Raw genomic sequence first — 21,911 nt, forward strand, 5'->3', positions numbered from 1 at the left:
ACTATCAGAGAGGGTAGATTGTGAAATACATATTCAAGCAAGGGTTGGTCTCTTCTATAGATGTGCACCAATCCAAGAGCAACCTGGTGGAGAACAAGGGACAATCTGTCCATTTATTATTGTAATTGCCACCTTCTACTGCCTGAAGTGCCTGCCTGGTTGCCAAAATTGCTTGTGCATTAGCAAACTCTTCAGACTTCTTTTTGTCAAACCAATCAAACCATGCTAAAGTACAAACAACTCTGCAACCAGGCTAACTAAAAGCCATTACACAGAGCATAAATCAGAACTGCATGCTCCATTGATCCACAGAGAAATACTGCTGTGTAAATGGACATGCATAACTCTTTGAATATTTAAAGTGCTTTGCTTTGATTTCCCTGGTTTGAATAAGCCTTAAGGTGTTTATTTACTTTCTCCAGGGCACTATATAACTCTGGTTTACTAATGAAAGTGTTGTTTTCATGAGGATCCCTCTCTCGGCCCTCACCATCATTCTAGTGACACATTACATGGTTGGACCCAGACAGTTTTAATCAACAGCTGTCGCTGATATATTGCAACTGTGCATCGACAAGACCAAATTGGTGCATGGTGTTCCCTCTTTCTACCCAGCAAGAGCAAACAACGTGTGTCCACGACTATTATCACATAACCCACTTCAATCGCTGTGGTTAAATGGACAGCTTCATCTTTATGCATGTGCCCATTTACCGGCTCACAGATTAATTAAGCTGGGGGCGCACTGGCCAAATACAGATTGAACGGCCTGAACACAAGAGACCAGAATGAGATCTGCTGGAAATGAAACAACTGGTCATTTAGCTGCTGTATAAGAATAAGTAACACCTCGTTTAGTTTTGGTTGAGACAGGTATCGTGCTTCTCCACAGGATTACCATTGTCAAAGCCACAGACACAAACAAATAGGAATAGTATTTTACTATTACCTGTACCTCTCAAACATTTCTTCTGTTATTGGCGGATTTTGTGATTTGAGTCATTGGTTGTGCCAATGATTATTGTATTGGAATTGTTATTTATCTATTTTCCTGAGCATACCAGGTCATTGTTATTCTCTGAATAAGGTGTTTGTGTATACAAATGGTGTGATGGAAAAACACATTATGTGCAGCTGAATAATTCCCCTGTTTTTTTTGTCACTGTGAGATATCTTATTTTAATTAAGCTCCATATTATCACATGGGCAAAGTTGAATAGGTCGCGACTCCCTAGAGAGGAGGTATCTCACTGTTTCCGATACCAAACTGCAACAATCTGTTTTAGTAAACCAGTGTGCGTAATCTGATTCACTGCTTTTAGAGTTTACTCCATACAAATAAGCTTTTTATATAATATTTTGGCTAGAGAGAGAGTGTGAGAGTGGGCCTTGTATGGAATAAGCTGGGAACAAATACCTTTTCTGGGCGATGATGGTGATGATCCACAAAGCACAGATTCTTTATTTACTGCATACCATGGATGGGCTTGTATGTCCTTTCCTCTTATCCACAATGACCTACTTCTCTATACTTTCACGTAGTGTTTACAGTACATTTATGTCCCTGTGGATAATAGTGTAGGAGTACTGTATTTAAGTTTGTTTTTGAAATGCAAAATAATTATTTTTAAGGAAACACCTTCAGATCACAAGGGTAAAAGATAACTGTGTAATGTGTTTGTAAAAAAAAAAAAAAACGTTCATCCTCAGTCGCAAAATGTTGCGGTTTCTCTTCCTCTCCTTCTCCGTACTGCATCTGAAGAACTGCAGTGGCTCTGTGGTTCATTCCTTTTTGCTTTGATTTGATTTGAACTCATTATGCTGACTTGAATTGAACCAGTAATTACAAAATAACTGTTTCTCGCCTGCGCAGAACAATAGGATTGTTAATCGTATTCGCATACTTAGTATGCTCGTTCAATTTATGGAGGGCTGGGTGGAAAATGGGACTGTGTCTGTAAGATTTTCCCAAGACTCAACAACACCCTGTGTGGCATCCTCTAGTTCAAACAGATGATAGTTAGAATGATGAGACACAAACTGGGAGCACTGTGGCTCATTTTCATGCATTTATCAGTCATCTGAAACAGTCTGTATTTTTGAAGGGCTCCTGAGAGTTACTGAGGAATCTTGATCTCACTGTCTTATACTTTAAACAACAACATCGAAGCCATTCTATAGAGATATCTCTCATACTGTATATTCATAAACAGTCATTTTCAGGCCCAACGGAATGTTTCATTGTCCTCATTACAATTCGGTCGACTGCAGCCAAAACCACCATGTCCTGCTGACCTTTCTAAGCATGCAGAAATGACTTGTCTTTTGTTTCAAATACTGTATGTAACATCATAGACATAACAACACAGATCATTTGTTAACAAAGGCTATTAACGTCGCATAGCTCTGCGAATGGTTCAACTGTGCATGTGTCCTCACTATGTGATGAAGACAGATGGGCTCCCGAGTGGCGCAGTGGTCAAAGGCACTGCATCTCAGTGCTAGAGGCGTCACTACAGACCCTGGTTCGATTCCAGGCTGTATCACAACCGGCCGTGATTGGGAGTCCCATAGGGCGGCGCACAATTGGCCCAGCGTCGTCCGGGTTAGGGTTTGGCCAGGGTAGGCCGTCATTGTAAATAAGAATTTGTTCTTAACTGACTTGCCTAGTTAAATAAAGGTTAAATATATATATTTTTTAAAGGTAGTGAAGGTCAATTTTTGTGTCTATGCCCGGCTTCCCCTCCCCCCTGGGGGAATGTGTGTTACATCAAACACAGAGAGTAATCAAAAAAACTTCCGATTTTAGATGTCACTTGGGCAGAATGCTACCTGATACTGGGGCCACATCTTTCAGCTCGATGCACACTAAATCTGTAACATGGCCTGCAGTTACTCTGCTCAGGTCTGCTATTGATCTTTAAGGTCTCTGTGGAGGCTTATATTTTGGAGGATGGTGGGGGCAGTGGGTGGGAGTTCTCTTTTTTGAAATAATACCATTCAAGCCCAGATTAACCATGGATTAGGGATCCCCACATAGGGGATAATAATCAGCCTTTGGACCTCATGGTAGCATTGTTTGGAGTTGGACAGAGAATGTGTGTGTGTTAGGGGTGGGTTGTCCGTCCAGACACTGTAAATGTAATCTATTATATTAGAGAATAAATTTGACCTCTCAATACAAAGCAGCAGCAAAAGCAGAAAATCATTATTTAAATTAACTTAATCCTTTGCTTCCAAGAACAATGCTTTTTGACTAATTGGAGAAATCATCATGCTTCATTTTTTTTAAAGATTACCTCGTTTTGTATATCTCCTTATCTGTAATGAGTACTAGGTTTAAGCTCATATTACCAATGTACCAATGTTTAATTTCACAAAGTAGGAGGCTTTTTAATCGATCTGAAAATGAAGTGATTATTATGTTGCATGTTATTAGTCTTCTTCCTGGTCTGTCTTGTAAGTGCTTCTTTAGTATATTTGTCAGTCAGAAATGTGGGCAAGAGAGTGAATCTTCTATAAAACCTGTTACGGTTTGGAGTATCATTAAGTTCACAAGAGCTAGGGTTAGTCTTGTTGATATAGTGAGCAATTAGGTAATGTCCTAAATGATTCAAGCACATTTGAACCGTGGTTCACTCATGTTTTTGAACATACTGTACTTAGCTTTTCACGAAAGCTTATAACTGAGGCTGCAGTTTGTGAATCCAGACAATGTGTGTGGCTAAACCACATTCTCTGTTCCTCAGGTCTGGACATGGCTGAGGTAGCTATATGTCAGTAATATATAAATGGATCACAGAACAGGAGAAAACAACTTGCTGCCATGCTGCCTGGGCTCAATGACTGAAATATATGTCCTGACAAAAAGCATTACATAAATCCTTTTGAATTGAGTTTGTATTGCAGGGCCAGTGTGTGGAGGGGCCTTATGTTATTCTGCTATCCAAGAATAGCAAAGCATCCTTTCCTGGCTCAAACAGCCAACCAATCAGCCTGTTACCAACCCTAAGTAAACTTTTGGAAACAATTATGTTTGACCAGATACAATGCTATTTCACAGTAAACAAATTTAACATCAGATTTTCAGCACCCTTATAGTGAAGCGCATTCAACATGGACGGTACTTACACAAATAACTGATGATTGGCTGGGAGAAATTGATAATAAAAAGATAGTGGGAGCTGTTTTGTTAGACTTTAGTGCAGCTTTTCACATTATCGATCATAATCTGGTGCTGGTAAAATGTATGTTAGGGCACATTGCCTGTTATATTGTGGATTGAGAGTTACCTGTCTAACAGAACACAGAGAGTGTTATTTAATAGAAGGCTCTACAACATAATCCAGGTAGAATCCGGCATTCCCCAGGGCAGCTATCTACACCCCTTACTTTTTAAAATCTTTACTAATGACCTGCCACTGGCTCTGAGTAAAGTCTGTGTTTCTATGTATGCTGACTATACACGTCAGATACCACAGCAAGTGAAATCACTGCAACACATAACAAAGAGCTGCAGTCAGTTTCAGAATGGGTGGCAAGAAATAAATTAGTCATAAATATAAAAAAAAATAAAAGCTATGGACTATGGGAGGCACACAGTACTCCATAGAGCCATTACTACATGGAACTCTATTTCACATCAAGTAAGTCATGCATGCAGTAAAATCAGATTTAAAATAAAACTATAAAAAATACACCTTATGGAACAGGGGACACACATACACAGGCACACACACACACACACACACACACACACACACACACACACACATAATAACATACGCACTATACACACATATACACACAGATTTTGTGTTGTAGATATGTAGTAGTAGAGTAATGGTCTGAGGACACACTTAATGTGTAGTGAAATCTGTTTGCGAAATGTAATGTAATGTTTTTAATTCTATATACACTACATTACCAAAAGTATGTGGACAACTGCTCGTTGAATATCTCATTCCAAAATCATGGGCATTAATATGGAATTGGTCCCCCATTTGCGGCTATAACAGCTTCAACTCTTCTGGGAAGGCTTTCCACTAGATGTTGGAACATTGCTGCAGGGACCTGCTTCCATTCAGCCACAAGAGCACTAGTGAGGTCAGGCACTGATGTTGGGCGATTAGGCTTGGCTCGAAGTTGGAATTACAATTCATCCCAAAGGTGTTTGATGAGGTCAGGGCTGTTGTTGAGGTCAGGGCTCTGTGCAGGCCAGTCAAATTCTTCCACACCGAACTCAACAAACCATTTCTGTATGGAACTCGCTTTGTGCACAAGGGCATTGTCATGCTGAAACAGGAAACGGCCTTGCCAAAATTGTTGCTACAAGGTTGGAAGCACAGAATCGTCTAGAATGTCATTGTGTGCTGTAGCGTTAAGATTTCCCTTCAGGCGCATGAATGATCAGTTCCTGAAGGAAATTTCAGAACAGCGCAAAGTTCTCTACCCACTCTTCAAAGTGATAGAAACGTGTAGCTCTCGTAGTTGAGAAACTGTACATTGATAACCAACTATTCTGAGACACCAAGACTACTCCATGGCTATTATCGATAATAGTTCCCATAGAGGAGTCGAATACTATCCATGGTAGGGATTTTTATAAAAACAGGAAAACAAAATACAACAATTGATAAAGAAATAAACTACAAATACACTATACCATTCAAGATAGAGAATGTTGTAAAATAATATTTATAAATGGATAAAAGACAGCATTAGACGAAAGGACAATTATTGAAATAATACATCTTCAAATATAAGGAACTGGAACACAAAAGTACTCAAAAGCCCGAAATTAGGTAGGAATAAACATGGTAGAGATAAAAACCCAGCAAACAGAGGACATAGAAGGAACAGTATGTGGGTATGTGGGGGTGTATATGTGGGGGGAGTGTTGTTGTGATGGAAGATGGGGTGTGTGTTTTTGTGATTGGGAAAGTGTGGTGAGTTAAGTGAGGGAAAAAGGAAAATGGAGCCCATGTGTGTCTGCGAGCAGAAGTTGTGACAGAGAGAGTTTTCAATTTTGTGCAGATATGGGATACACAGTAAATGTTTTAATAAATTACAAATATAGTATATTTATTTATTGTCCTATCATGATGGAACGGTCCCCAACCCTATACCTAGACACCCACCTGAGCGACCCACAGACTAAGAAGTCCTCATCTGTTTTTTAGGCCTACTGCAAGTAGCCTATACGCAACCAAGGCAGAAAGATGAACGCGGTCAGAGACCCACTAAGCAGCACCGCCCCTCAAGATCTGAGCCTGCCTGGCAGGGTTGGACCAACAAAGCCAAAGCCCCGGGTGGGTGAGCATAATATACAAGGAATTTGCTAATGAGAACTTTTATGACCTTGTTCCTAGCCGGTGGGAATTGTGGTGGAGACTACCAACCAGGTAGTGGCAGTGCTGGCAACACTAGCTGCAGTAACCCATGGAGAGGGAGTCACACTCGGACAATCAGATAGGGGGCAAAGGATTGTGACCCTGGCGGCACAAAATAATCAAAAGGTCTGACTGCTCAGAGATGCTTGGGAAAATGGTCACAACGGGGTACCAGCGTGTACAGTGGGGCAAAAAAGTAGTTAGTCAGCCACCAATTGTGCAAGTTCTCCCACTTAAAAAGATGAGAGAGGCCTGTAATTTTCATCATAGGTACACTTCAACTATGACAGACAAAAAGAGAAAAAAAATACCAGAAAATCACATTGTAGGATTTTTTATGAATTTATTTGCAAATGATGGTGGGAAATAAGTATTTGGTCACCTACAAACAAGCAAGATTTCTGGCTCTCACAGACCTGTAACTGCTTCTTTGAAAATATATAAAATAATTTATCAAGCCTACAAGCAATACAAGACTCTATTACTATGGTGGGAGATTATAATACGGTTTTAAATACCTTAAATACCTACATGGAGGCGTAAATATCCTGAACTAGCCAAATCAAACTTTATTTGTCACAGGCTCCAAATACGACAAGTGTAGACCTTACCACAAAATGCTTACTTACAAGCCCTTAACCAACAATGCAGTTCAAGAAGAGTTAAGAAAATATTTACTAAATAAACTAAAGTAAAAAATAATAACATAACAATAGCGAGGCTATATACAGGGGGTACCGGTACTGAGTCAGTGTGCGGGGGTACAGGTTAGTTGAGGTAATTTGTACATGTAGGTAGGGTTGAAGTGACTATGCATAGATAATAAACAGTGAGTAGCAGCAGTGTACAAAACAAATGTAGGGGGGTGCAGGGGTGTCAATGTCTGGTGGCCATTTGATTAGTTGTTCAGCAGTCCCATGGCTTGGGGTAGAAGCTGTTAAGTAGCCTTTTGGACCCATACTTGGTGCTCCGGTACTGCTTGCCATGCGGTAGCAGAGAAAACAATCTATGACTTGGGTGACTGGAGTCTTTGACAATTTTTTGGGCCTTCTGCATATATATATATATATATATATATATATATATATATATATATATATATATATATATATATATATGCAACCGGTCAGGATGCTCTCGATGGTGCAGCTGTAGAACTTTGTGAGGATCTGGGGACCCATTCCAAATCTTTTCAGTCTCCTGTGGGGGAAAAGGTTTTGTCGTGCCTTCTTCACGACTGTCTTGGTGTGTTCGAACCATGATAGTTTGTTGGTGATGTGGTGATGTGGATATTTCCTGTAGTCCACGATCAGCTCCGTTGTCTTGCTCACATTGAGGGAGAAGTTGTTGTCCAGGCACTACACTGCCAGTTCTCTGACCTCCCTATAGGCTGTCTCATAGTTGTCGGTGATCAGGCCTACCACTGTTGTCATCAGCAAGCTTAATGATGGTGTTGGAGTATTGTTTGGCCACGCAGTCGTGGGTGAACAGGGAGTACAGGAGGGTACTAAGTACACTCCTCTGAGGGGCCCCAGTGTTGAGGATCAGCGTGGCAGACGTGTTGTTGCCTACCCTTACCACCTGGGAGCAGCTCGTCAGGAAGTCCAGGATCCAGTTGCAGAGGGAGGTGTTTAGTCCCAGGGTCCTTAGCTTAGTGATGAGCTTCGTGGGAACTATGGTGTTGAGCGCTGAGCTGTAGTCAATGAACAGCATTCTCACATAGGTGTTAGTTTTGTCCAGGTGGGAAAGGGCAGTGTGGATTCGAGATCTGTGGATCTGTTGAGGCGGTATGCGAATTGGAGTGGGTATCTTTGCTTGTTTGATGGTTCGTCTGAGGGGATAGCGGGATTTCTAAAAGCGTTCAGATTAGTGTCCCGCTCCTTGAAAGCGGCAGCTCTAGCCTTTAGCTCGATGCGGATGCTGCCTGTAATCCATGGTTTCTGGTTGGGATATGTATGTATGGTCACTGTGGAGACAACGTCGTCGATGCACTTATTGATGAAGCCGATGACTGAGGTGGTATATTCCTCAATGCTATTTAATGAATCCCAGAACATACTGGTACTTCCTGCTTTAGTTTTTGCTTGTAAGCAGGAATCGAGACAGAATTATGGTCAGATATGCCAAATGGGGGGCGGGGGAGAGCTTTGCATGCATCTCTGTGTGTGGAGTAAAGGTGGTCTAGAGTTTTTTTCCCTCTGGTTGCAGATGTGACATGCTGGTAAAAATCTGGTAAAACTGATTTAAGTTGGCCTGCATTATTAAAGTCCCCTGCAACTATGAGCACGCTTCTGGATGAGCATTTTCTTGTTTGCTTATGGCCTTATAGAGTTGTTTTAGTGTGGTCTTACAGCTACGAATAATATAGATGAAAACTCTCTTGGTAGATAGTGTGGTCTACAACTTATCATAAGGCGAGCAATACCTCGAGACTTCTTTAATATTAAACATTGCGCACCAGCTGTTATTGAAAAAAAAAACACACACTCCCCCCCCCCCCCTCGTCTTACCAGACTTCTTCTCTGTTCTGCCCGTGTATGGAAAATCCAGCCAGCTCTTTATTATATTAGTGAGATACACATGGCGGAGGCTCAATCAAGCCTGTCTTCTTGACTACTTTCGTATGTCATTTTCGCTGGCACCAAAAGTTTAAAAAGTGTTGATAGAGGACAGAATGCGGTCAGACACTTATTTAGACCTCATGGCTTGGTTTTTGCTCTGACATGAACTGTCAACTATGGGATATTATATAGACAGTTGTGTGCCTTTCCAAATCATGTCCAATCAACTGAATTTACTACAGGTGGACTCCATTCAAGTTGTAGAAATCTCAAGGATGATCAATGGAAACAGGGTGCACCTGAGCTCAATTTCGAGTCTCATAGCAAAGGGTCTGATTACTTATGTAAATAAGGTGTTTCTGTTTTTTGTTTTAATAAATTTGCAAAAATGTCTAAAAACCAAGCCATGAGGTCGGAAGGAATTGTCCGTAGAGCTCTGAGACAGGATTGTGTAGGGGGACAGATCTGTTGAAGGGTACCAAAATATTTCTGTAGTATTTTATGGTCCCCAAGAACACATTGGCCTCCGTCATTCTTAAATGGAAGATGTTTGGAACCACCAAGACTTCCTACAGCTGGTCGCCTGGCCAAACTGAGCAATCGGGGGAGAAGGGCCTTGGTCAAGGAGGTGACCAAGAACCCGATGGTGACTCTGACAGAATTCCAGAGTTCCTCTGTGGAGATGGGAGAACCTTCCAGAAGGACAACCATCTCTGCAGCATTCCACCAATCAGGCCTTTATGGTAGATTGGCCAGACGCAAGCCACTCCTCAATAAAAGGTTGATGACAGCCTGCTTGGAGTTTACCAAAAGGCACCTAAAGGACACTCAGACCATGTTTTTCAGCGGCAGGGACTGGGAGACAAGTTAGGATCGAGAGAAAGATGAACAGAGCATAGTACAGAGAGATCCTTGATGAAAACCTGCTCCAGAGCGCTCGGAACCTCAGACTGGGGGCAAAGGTTCACCTTCCAACAGGACAATGATCCTAAGCACACAGCCAAGACCACGCTGGAGTGGCTTCGGGACAAGTCTCGAATGTCCTTGCGTGACCCAGCCAGAGCTCAAACTTAAACCTGATCTAACATCTTCGTAGAGACCTGAAAATAGCTGTGCAGCGATGCTCCCCATCCAACCTGACAGAGCTTGCTTGAGAGGATCTGCAGAGGAGAATGGGAGAAACTCCCAAATACTGGTGTGCCAAGTTTGTAGCATCATACCCAAGAAGACTCAAGGCTGTAATTGCTGCTAAAGGTGCTTCAACAAAGTACTAAGTAAAGGGTCTACTTATGTAAATGTGATATTTCAGTTTTTTTTCTGCAAAAGCCTATTTTTGCTTAGTCATTGTGGGTTACTGTGTGTAGATTGATGAAGATTTGTATTTCTTTTTTCCATTTTAGAATAAGGCTGTAACGTAACAAAATGTGGAAAAAGTCCAGGTGTCTGAATACTTTCCAAATTCACTGTATATATTTAAAATAACATATTTATAAAAAAGTATATAAGGGGGATTGGAAATTATACAGACAATTACATTGATAGAAGTACTGTATATGCAATATTAATGCTGTTCCACCCCCAAGAAAAGATTGATAAATAAAAATAAAGGATTTCCCTTCACTGGAACTAAGGGGCCTAGCCCGAACCATGAAAGACACCCCAGACAATTATTCCTCCTTTACCAAACTTTACAGTTGCCACTATATATTTTGGCAGGTAGCGTTCTCCTGGCATCCGCCAAATTCCAGATTTGTCCGTCTGACTGCCAGATGGTGAAGCGTGATTCACCACTCCATAGAACACATTTCCACTGCTCTAGAGTCCAATGGCCGCAAGCTTTACACCACTCCAGCCACCACTCCACTCTTGGCCATGGAAAGCTCCCAATAATCAGTTTTTGTGCTGACTTTACTTCCAGGGGCAGTTTGGAACTCGGTAGTGAGTGTCGCAACCAAGGACAGACGAATTTTACAATCTTCAGCACTCGGCGGTCCCATTTTGTGGGCTTTTGTGACCTACCACTTTGCAGCTGAGCCGTTGTTGCTCCAATAACAGCACTTACAGTTGACCGGGGCAGCTTTAGCAGGGCAGAAATTTGACTAACTGACTTGTTGGAAAGGTGGCATCCTATGGCTGGGACACTTTGAAAGTCACTGAGCCCTTCAGTAAGGCCATTCCACTGCCAATGTTTGTCTATGGAGATTGCATGGCTGTGTGCCCGATTTTATACACCTGTCAGCAATGGGTGTGGCTGAAATAGCTGTATCTACTAGTTTGAAGGGGTGTCCACATACTTTTATACATATATACACTGCTCATAAAAATAGGGAACACTAAAATAACACATCCTAGATCTGAATGAAATAAATATTCTTATTAAATACTTTTTTCTTGACATAGTTGAATGTGCTGACAACAAAATCACACATAAATTATCAATGGAAATCAAATTTATCAACCCATGGAGGTCTGGATTTGGAGTCACACTCAAAATTAAAGTGGAAAAACACACTACAGGCTGATCCAACTTTGATGTAATGTCCTTAAAACAAGTCAAAATGAGGCTCAGTAGTGTGTGTGGCCTCCACGTGCCTGTATGACCTCCCTACAACGCCTGGGCATGCTCCTGATGAGGTGGCGGATGGTCTCCCGAGGGATCTCCTCCCAGACCTGGACTAAAGCATCCGCCAACTCCTGGACAGTCTGTGGTGCAATGTGGCGTTGGTGGATGGAGCGAGACATGATGTCCCAGATGTGCTCAATTGGATTCAGGTCTGGGGAACGGGCGGGCCAGTCCATAGCATCAATGTCTTCCTCTTGCAGGAACTGCTGACACACTCCAGCCACATGAGGTCTAGCATTGTCTTGCATTAGGAGGAACCCAGGGCCAACCGCACCAGCATATGGTCTCACAAGGGGTCTGAGGATCTCATCTCGGTACCTAATGGCAGTCAGGCTACCTCTGGCGAGCACATGGAGGGCTGTGCGGCCCCCCAAAGAAATGCCACCCCACACCATGACTGACCCACCGCCAAACCGGTCATGCTGGAGGATGTTGCAGGCAGCAGAACATTCTCCACGGCGTCTCCAAACTCTGTCACCTCTGGCATGTGCTCAGTGTGATACTGCTTTCATCTGTGAAGAGCACAGGGCGCCAGTGGCAAATTTGCCAATCTTGGTGTTCTCTGGCAAATGCCAAATGTCCTGCACGGTGTTGGGCTGTAAGCACAACCCCCGACTGTGGACGTCGGGCCCTCATACCACCCTCGTGGAGTCTGTTTCTGACCGTTTGAGCAGACACATGCACATTTGTGGCCTGCTGGGGGTCATTTTGCAGGGCTCTGGCAGTGCTCCTCCTGCTCCTCCTTGCACAAAGGCGGAGGTAGCGGTCCTGCTGCTGGGTTGTTGCCCTCCTACGGCCTCCTCCACGTCTCCTGATGTACTGGCCTGTCTCCTGGTAGCGCCTCCATACTCTGGACACTACGCTGACAGACACAGCAAACCTTCTTGCCACAGCTCGCATTGATGTGCCATCCTGGATGAGCTGCACTACCTGAGCCACTTGTGTGGGTTGTAGACTCCGTCTCATGTTACCACTAGAGTGAAAGCACCACCAGCATTCAAAAGTGACCAAAACATCAGCCAGGAAGCATAGGAACTGAGAAGTGGTCTGTGGTTACCACCTGCAGAACCAATCCTTTTTTGAGGGTGTCTTGCTAATTGCCTATAATTTCGACCTGTTGTCTATTCCATTTGCACAACAGCATGTGACATTTGTCAATCAGTGTTGCTTCCTAAGTGGACAGTTTGATTTCACAGAAGTGTGATTGACTTGGAGTTACATTGTGTTGTTTAAGTGTTCCCTTTATTTTTTTGAGTAGTGTATATATTTATATATATATATATATATATATATATATATATATATATATATATATATATATATATATATATATATATATATATATATATATATACATGGTAACTGCCTACATTTGTCTAGAAGAGTAGCTGCTGCCTTAGCTCTTTAGCCACACACACCAGTGATGTGTTTGGTGTTAAAAAGGGAACTGTATGAGAGAATGCATGTTCAGTTAGCCTATTGGGTATTAGTTCGTTTTTATGATTGTGCAAGAATAGAAACCTGGTTTTGTTGAGAATTAAAAGCCTGGCTTTTATGAAAGATCCCAAAAGTTACACAGATCCTAACACAGAGGTGTTATATCCCTTCCTGTGATTGAATATAATTTGTTATGGTCTCTTCGTAGACTGGTAAGATTAAACCATATGTCAATGATTCCAACATTTTTGTTCTTTGGCACTGTTTTGTGTGAAAATTAAATTGCCATGACAAGGATGGACCTGTTGCACAGAATGACATTCCAGCAAGCACATAACATGCTGAGAACCATATGTTTCTTAGAGCTTGGTGAGAGTGTGGTTGTTCTATGGTTATTTTGCATACAACCTTCCCACAACGTTCTGGGAACGGTGCAGGGTAATTGCTTGGTTTTGGAAAATTCTCAGCACGTTTAAGGAACAAAATAACGTTACTTTCTTGGTATTTCATTACTCTAACAGAACGTTTCCTAAAAGTTCAAACATGGTTACATTTCATACAATTTTGGTAATGTTCTAGGGAGGTTCTCCAACTGGTTTAACATTGGGAATGTTCTCAAATAGTTCAGAGAACATTAAGAAACAACTTTCGTCTGTGGGAATTTCAGTACTGCAGTGTAATGTTTCCTTATGGTTCTATTTAAATGAAAGTTCTCAAATTGTACAGAGAATGTTAAGAAAACATTCCATAAAAACCACAAGCAAACTTTAGTAACATTCAGAGAACGTTCTAAGAACGTTATTTAAAAACATACATTCGGTTTTCAGCATCAAGAAAACTCTATACTCTATCTGTGATATTAATACGTTCTTGTTCCTTGTTGGAGTTTCATCTGTTTGAATAGACTAAAATGAGCAGCTTTGTATGAGTTTAGAATAACAGCTCCACCCTGGTGATGCATTGGACTAATTCCATGGCTAGAGATCAAAGTATCATAGGTTTGAATCTCACTGACGCTGTGCCACAAAAGTAAATAAATGTGTTTGCATGTTTAATTGCTAAAGCAAATTAATTTACATGTGTCCTATCTGTGCTTGGAGTTCAAAACAGTTCACCAAAACTAAGCTAGTAGTGTTCTCAGAAAGTTATTTAATTTCCGTTCTCAGAACATTAATAAAACTTTCAAGGAATCATAGTAAAACACTATCAGAACCTCCCTGCAACCTAAACAACAACTTTCCCAGAACAGACTAAATGTTCTCAGAATGTTTAAAAAAAACTTTAAGTTTTACCGGTCAGGACACTTATGGCGTCGTTGTTTTTGGGAAACCAAAAACGTACGTTCCCACAACTTCCAAGGAACCATTTCACTTCCTCTGACTCACTCTTTTCCTGCAAGCAGCAGAGGAGGTTTGTTTCTTCAGTGAGAAGCAGTTTTCTACTGCACTGTATATGAACAAAGATATTGCAAGCTTCACAAGGGTTGTAGATCCCCCCCCCCCCCCCCCCTAAAAAGAATTTGAAATTAATCTAATATCTCCACTCAGAATGATATAATTAGGCAAATTCTTAGTGCCGTTAAATTGGAAAGGTTTTTGAGAAGGATCAAAACATTTGACAGACGACAGCGGTAGAGACAGTAGTTGTGGTGGAAGTTCTTATAATTTAAAAAAAAATGAGGGCTCTATTCGATCCGCATCGCAGAAGTTCAGCGTTACAGCGCGACTGAAATTTAAAAGCAATGTTTCTGCCTCAGCGGAGACTGCATTCACGGTAAACACTCCATATTTCGGCTCAATTGGAAATTGCTTTTACTTTTCTATCGCAGAATCTGTAACGCTTTATAGATTGAATAGAGCCCTTCGTTACTTCGCTGTTACATTGTGTTCACTGTACATAAAAATATGAGTCTCCATTTATGCACCTGAATATAAAAAATAACCAGATTAAAACATCACAATCCTCTCATCTCCTGTCTTCACCCTCCAGTGACCACAGAACAGTTCTTTGAAACCTTGGGCCATGCACCGGTGGGGTAATCAGCTTTCAGCCCCTACCCACCTCGTGATGAACTTCGTCTGGAATCTTTAAATAAGGACTGGTTCATTAATAAATGTCTTTGAGTTCAAATGTGCACAATTAACAATGTTAGAGAGAGCCTGTCTGGAGACAATCTTTTGATGGCCACCCATAATGCTGAAGATAAAAGATCAAGGTCTGCTTGCTAACAATCCAACTCCCCCTCCCCTTTACATAATACATCAGAATGATCCTCAACAAGGTAATAAGGGCTAATAGTTCACAGAGAAGTGTGTCAGGGAAGATATGTACAGTGTAGATGAAATGACAAGGAATAACTCTAGGTTGTTGAGACAGAAATGTATTAATCAGAATATCCCTCGTTAATCTTGGTAACATCTTGTGCACTTCAAAAGGCTACAGGCCCTATAGGTGGGTTGAGTCACAGGTGATTTCATTATTATCCTTTGTGTGTTGCCATGTTTTGCTGAGAGACCCCACAAGATCCCCCAGACATCTCACTGGAAATGAGCCAATCTACTGTTTCATTTCCTCCTATTAATTGAGTAATTCTGTCTGTCTATCTCTCCCCGCCTTGCCTCTCTGTCTCCCCCTCTCTCTGTCTCTCTCTCTCTGTCTCAGACGAACAAGGCAGTGTCTAAGGGGGACTTCCACTTGGCCAGCTCCAGCTCCAGACGTGCCCTCTTCCTGGCTGTGCTGTCAATCACCATCGGGACAGGCATATATGTGGGCCTGGCTGTAGCGCTCATCGCATACCTCTCCAAGAACCACCACTTGTAGCCTTGCCCTGGCCCCACCCCCTGCACTACAGGACTGATTGCGCTTGGGGGGGGGGGGGGGGGGAGTGGTTCACTTGGGGGCAGTTTAACAATGGAATTTAGGCCTGCAAACTATGGGACTATCAGGATGAACAGAACCTGGCCATATGGTTGACTCAATTCATGGGATGTAACATAAGAGGGTTATGATATGGAAAATAGTCTTGTAATGGTCAAGTCATTCTCTCATTTTGACAAAGAAAAACTGGAAACTCGTTAGTCGTTCCATACACAACTGAATATTTTGTTCTTCAGATGTCTAAAATTGGTGTGTGAGTTTTACCAAGGCAAGACACATCCTTTGAGAGGTCAGACCAACCTGCACTAAATATTACCTGTACCAAGGGCATAGTGTTAGTTTACGGGGCATGCTCTCTGCTCGGTTAACGGTGAGTTGTTGAGTGGGCTGCTTTATGTTCAGCTACATTTACCGCACTATCAGTCACATTTGGCAGCTCCTGTCGAGTATAAAGAGGGTGGATAAAAGTGCTTTTAAAGCTGTCACTCATCCATACATTCAACCTGTATACATGTATTCTACATCACATTGAATTGATCTGTTGAAGTCGCATAGTAGACACTGCAGCTCACTTATTAAGTAAGGTGATGGTCTATATACTGCACTCTAATACAGTATCTTGGTGGTCCTATTATCTCAAGGGAGAACTGATGTGTCCTCACGGCACAATATTTTTTAACACATGCCACACACCTGAAATGTGGAGCTTTGTTGTAACCCTACGACAACATGCTTTTGTGTTTCGTCAGGGAGATCAAGTGCACAGGCTTGCAGCTCTCTGACAGAACCTGCTTACACAGAGATACCTCCATGTTGATAGGCACAAATCACTAAGGAAGAGAAAGCAGACAAGTCTTTGGAGGCAGAAGCCATGCTGTAAATACCTCGATACATGCCTAACTGCAATATTTTTTTTTGCAATACTATTTATTTTCCTGTTGTATACTGCTACTATGTATGGGCGGCACGTAGCCTAGCAGTTAAGAGCGTTGGGGCGGTAACCAAAAAGGTTGCTGGTTCGAATCCCCGAGACGACTAGGTGGGAAAATCTGTCTATGTGCCCTTGAGCAAGGCACTTCACCCTAACTGCTCCAGAATTGCCATCAATAATGGCTGATCTCTGGCTGTGACCCCACTTTCTGAGGGTGTCTCAGGGGGAGTGAGTTATGCAAAAAACACATTTCCAATTCACACATATGTATAATACACACTTGTACATGTGTGAAGTAGGACAAATGTAATTATTATTATGTCAAAACTGTCGATTTTGGGGGGAAACTCATTGGACTCAGTGTTTGACATAAAAGTGCTTGCAAATTAAATGTATTTCCATAAAAAAAATGGCTGATTTCACAGTCTGACTTGGGTTAGTTCAGCTGCTAAAATTGTAGTTTTTTTCCTTCCTGCACACAGTATTACCACATTAAGTAATATGGTCTTGCAGGTTAGGCTATTTTGTTGCATATACTGTACAGTATAAAATACTTTAAAAAAAAATACTATGTGCAATGTAAAGGCTTCTAAACAAACAAAAATATTACTTGAACACACCAAAAGATTACTGAGTGTTTATTGAGGTCAATATAGACATACATTATGGACCCTGCTCAAGCATCAGGTTTCTCCACTCACTCCCCTAACTCCCTATCCTCTCCTCCACTGCACACACACTATTGCAACTCTATTACACCCAGCCTTGCACCCAAGAATGACTAATCACCTGCACGCACTGTGCATATTTCATGGCAGCAGAAACATCTCACTGCCTGTCAGAAATATTAGCTTGCCAGGCGCCCAGATGATTTATACATTTTACATGACATTGCGGGCACCTTAATTGCTCCAACCCCTCTTCTTCTGTCCCTCCTATATGATATGAGAGTGTGGGATTGGGTGATTGGAGGTTTGGTGAGTGGGACCCTGTGGACACGATCAGAGGGAGGCCGGGTTTCTCTCTAATTAATGAAAACGTAATTCAGCTCAGAGCGGATGTTCCGCTGGCTGTAATTAACGCGTCTCTATGTGCTTGCCAAGACTTCAATGTCAGGGGGGGGGGGGGGGGGGGGGGGCTATAGTTGTATCATATCTATATGTGACATGAGAGAGACTCAGTGGTTAAGGCCTATTGTACTCAAAACAAATTGTATTCGTCACATGCTTCCTAAACAACAGATTGTAGACTAACAGTGAAATGCTTACTTACATGGCCCGCCCCAACAACGCAGAGAGAAAGACAATAGAGAAGTATAATACGTAACCATAAAAATAATACCAATAGGCTATCAGGCTCTGGTTGAGTCACAGGGGCTGGAAACCCAGCAGAGGCAATAACAACAGCCATTCTGTAAATGCAAGGAGGATTGATGATAAAGAAGACACCTACCACCTATAGCGTTTATGGCTATAGACCCGGAATGGTTAAGATACCCTTTTTTAGAAGGCACGGGGAAATTGGATTGCAACAATAACCATGGAAATCAATAGCCTATTCCAATATCGGTATTGTCTAGACCTCCAACATGTGTTACGATACGATAAAGAAGCAGATGAGACACTCTTTTGCATTTGGCCATCAAAGTATTGGACTCGACCGTACACTGACCTTTAACATGTATTGACAGCACTGGAACAATGCATTAGAGCTCTCATTGTTAAACAGAGGGCCCCTTATCACCAGAAAACTAACAAGCAACTCCAAGGCAAAGAGCTGCCAATAGGGATAAACGTCTGCTGCTAACATCTGTGTGCTAAGAGCAGCCCACAACCCTATCTAATAAGGGGTGAAATGGTGGAGGGTTGGAGAGCGGGGGACTGAGGGAGTGGGGGAAGATGGGTAATTAGCTTAATGCACAGTGGCTTCAACAATGTTTTTGTTAACTAGCAGGACATCTGATTTGAAAAGCAGAGATGATGATTGCACAGTCTATTCATATCTGCATTGTCGTATCCTCTAAAACATGTGAAGGGCATTGATTATGGTTGTGTACTGTAAGACTGCACTTTGAGGCAGAGTTGGCAGGGTAAGATCTAAAAGGAGATATGTTTTAATTCAAATGTTGATTCGCACAACACCCCCATTTGACACTTAACTCTCAATGTCAATCATTGAGTCAAATACAGTGTTCGGCTCCAGAGATTTGATAGGTTAGACAAAAGATGTATGGTAGCACTAGCTACAATACATATCATTGCTGGTCTCAACCAGCAACAAAAAGTGAATGAAATGAGAAGTTGCTACCATTCATCACATGGTGTGGTTCTTGTGGCGAGGAGGAATCTAGTCGATGAATGACAGCAGCTGTTTTTCTCCCAAGGCTCATTAATTGTAAATGAACAGTGATTGAGTTTTCTTCCACAGAAAAACTTGGCCTGGCTGGGCTCTGTTGAGGAGAAGACACAGAGGGACAGACAGGTTTACATTAGCTTTTGCAGCAGTTTGACATTTGTGACTCGTTTTATGAAACTAGGTGTATGTCGCGCATCACTACTTCACAGGAGAGCCATTTGAACATAAACTTTAAAAAATATATATATATCGTTTTTGGGCCGAAATCCCTTTTGGAACATGTGAACTTTCACGTGCCTTATTAACAAACTTGTATGCCATCTGTAAATACGAATAGTTGGTTTAGCCACCGAAAAAGACAGGAACCTTTCCATTAGCCATGATTGGCTGAGATAAAGGCTGAACAAGCAGAGAGATGAGTTTGTAGCACGCTTCTGTCTATAACATGAGCTGGTCAGTACGTGTATGTAATTTCCTTTGTAATGCTGCTTTTTTGAAATATATCACATAGTAGAACTACAAAAGTGTTGCTCTCCACTTTCTGGAAGACCCAGTTTTGAAACCAGTGGAATGCCTGGTGCAATTAAGAGTATGATAGCTAAGGAGATGGAGAAAAATCTCACGTTTAAATGCAAATATGCAGAGGGAGTCGAAAAGAGAACACAGAAGGCTGTTGTAAAAAACACTTGTCTCCGGATAACATCTTCAAACTAAGGGCAACCATGGCACCCGTGACAGAGAGGGAGATGCGTCCATCCATGTATACGGGTAAGATAGTCTAGCTAGCTACATTTTCAGATATTATACGTTCCTAATTTTGTCAAAGTCGTTTTCATTTAAAGTTCAAACTTACTGTTAGCTAGCTAGCTAAAGTTAGCTTGCTGGCTTGCTAGCTAACGTTACATTACGTGTATGATCTGTGTAGTAATATTAATTGTTTCTCAGAGCCATTTACATTGCTAGTTATAGCCTAATGTTAGCTAGCTAGCTAACATTGAACCTGGTTGGTTAGCTACCTGCAGATTCATGCAGGGTAGTAATGTTATGAGTTGAGATTATGGTTCATTGTTTAGCTAGCTAGCTACATGTCTAAACAAAAGACTCCACTATGCAAGTAACTATTTCACTACACCGTCTGTATCCTGTGCATGTGACAAATAAAGTTTATCAAATGAAATCATAGTATGTGTTTACTAGAGACGGTAATGTGAAGAACATGACCTGCACCAAAGTCAAATTAGGATATAACGTTAGGCCAATGAGACAATGTCCAAGTGAAAAAATTATCCGGTAGAATGCCCTGCTTTTATTTCGTCACACTCACAACCGTAAGCTATTTTCTGTAATTGGCTCGACATTCATTTGTAAATAATGATTTTGTTGTGAGTTTATTTTCCTGTAATAATGAAAACAAATTAGCTAAAGTGAAGACGTTGTCAGCTATATGATAATTATTTGAACTGGCTAGCCAGTTAACTTAACATTAGCTAGTTAGTTAACAAGCTAGAAACTAACCAAAACATTGTTTAGAAAGTTTATTTTAGTAGCCTGGTTTGATAGATTGACATATACTCATTTCATTTTTAAACAGGTGGGTTTATTGGTGTTAAAATACACTAGTTATGATATTTTGAAACACCAGGCTGATGTCATGCAGCCTGTAGTTTTTGTGTTTATACTTTTTCATAATGACAAGTTTGATGTCGGATGACAATAGAATGTTCATGGTGTCACTGCAACAACTGTCTGTAGATGTAGTATAAACCAACCTTTAGTCTTGAAATCTTTGGTTGGTTAGTACATTACATGGCCTCACATGTGAATCCTTAAAAAGATGGGTGGGGCTAAGGCTTAAGAGGGTGTGAACGATGCTGAATGGGTGTAGACAAAGAAGCGCTCTCCAGTTGGTTCACCAAAATATTCAAGGACCATTTTCTCAAAGTGAGGTTACACGTTTATCAACTTTCAAACCAGAATTACTGAATTACCAGAATTACTTTCCCATTGTTCCTCAACTGTAGTGTATGATATACCATTTTCTATCTCTGAGTCTTTACTTTTATCCAATGTAAAAAATAAAATTTCAAATTTTGTAACATAAGACCGAATCGAGCTGGTAGGTCACATTTACACCTGTTTATGTTCAAGAAGGAATAAGGCAAGGAAAGGATGAGAAAGGGGATTATTTTTTAAATTAATTATACATTATAATATTTTGTCATGAAAAATGTATGCAAATGAGAACTAATGCTGTGGGTAACTGGAAATGTATAGTGTTTATCATTATACACTGCCCCTAATAATGTACATTACATTACGGGAGGTCTGAGTTCTTTTCCATTGATGCAACACTGTGGTTTGGGCTGCCGTTAATTAAGAAGAAACGTCAACCTAGATCTGTAATGTGTGCATCCTCTCCCTTGAGCTAAAGGGTTAATTATGATGAAATAGACATATTGTCCCTAAGATCCATTTTAGAGTCACATTGAATATCTGCCACATGAATAAGGTATGAATAATGGGCACGAATGTATACACACACACACACACACACACACACACACACACACACACACACACACACACACACACACACACACACACACACACAGTTATATTGTGCATAACTACCTGCAAAGGACAACACATAAATAATTGCACAAATAAATACATTATCCATATGATACTGAGCCAGGTGTGCATCTCAACCCTCCACTCAGATGCTTCACCCAAAA

At 41.3% G+C, this 21,911-nt stretch overlaps 1 protein-coding gene across 2 annotated transcripts in view; it reads left to right on the forward strand.

The window, feature by feature from the left end:
• The window catches only part of LOC110502368 (synapse differentiation-inducing gene protein 1), a 36,449-nt gene extending 16,091 nt beyond the window's left edge, over positions 1-20,358 (forward strand). Inside the window, exon 4 of one of the 2 annotated variants that reach the window (XM_021580336.3) lies at positions 15,675-20,358. In XM_021580336.3, the coding sequence (XP_021436011.1) occupies positions 15,675-15,833 (159 nt within the window). In that variant the 3' untranslated portion in view covers positions 15,834-20,358. Of the gene's footprint in view, positions 1-6,182; positions 6,312-15,674 lie in introns of those variants that run through there. The other variant, XM_090216700.1, reaches the window with a different exon arrangement.
• The last annotated feature ends 1,553 nt before the right edge of the window (positions 20,359-21,911 follow it).

This window comes from Oncorhynchus mykiss, chromosome 23 (genome assembly GCF_057628025.1).
Source record: "Oncorhynchus mykiss isolate SJ-2025 chromosome 23, ASM5762802v1, whole genome shotgun sequence".
Classification (NCBI taxonomy): Eukaryota; Metazoa; Chordata; class Actinopteri; order Salmoniformes; family Salmonidae; genus Oncorhynchus; species Oncorhynchus mykiss.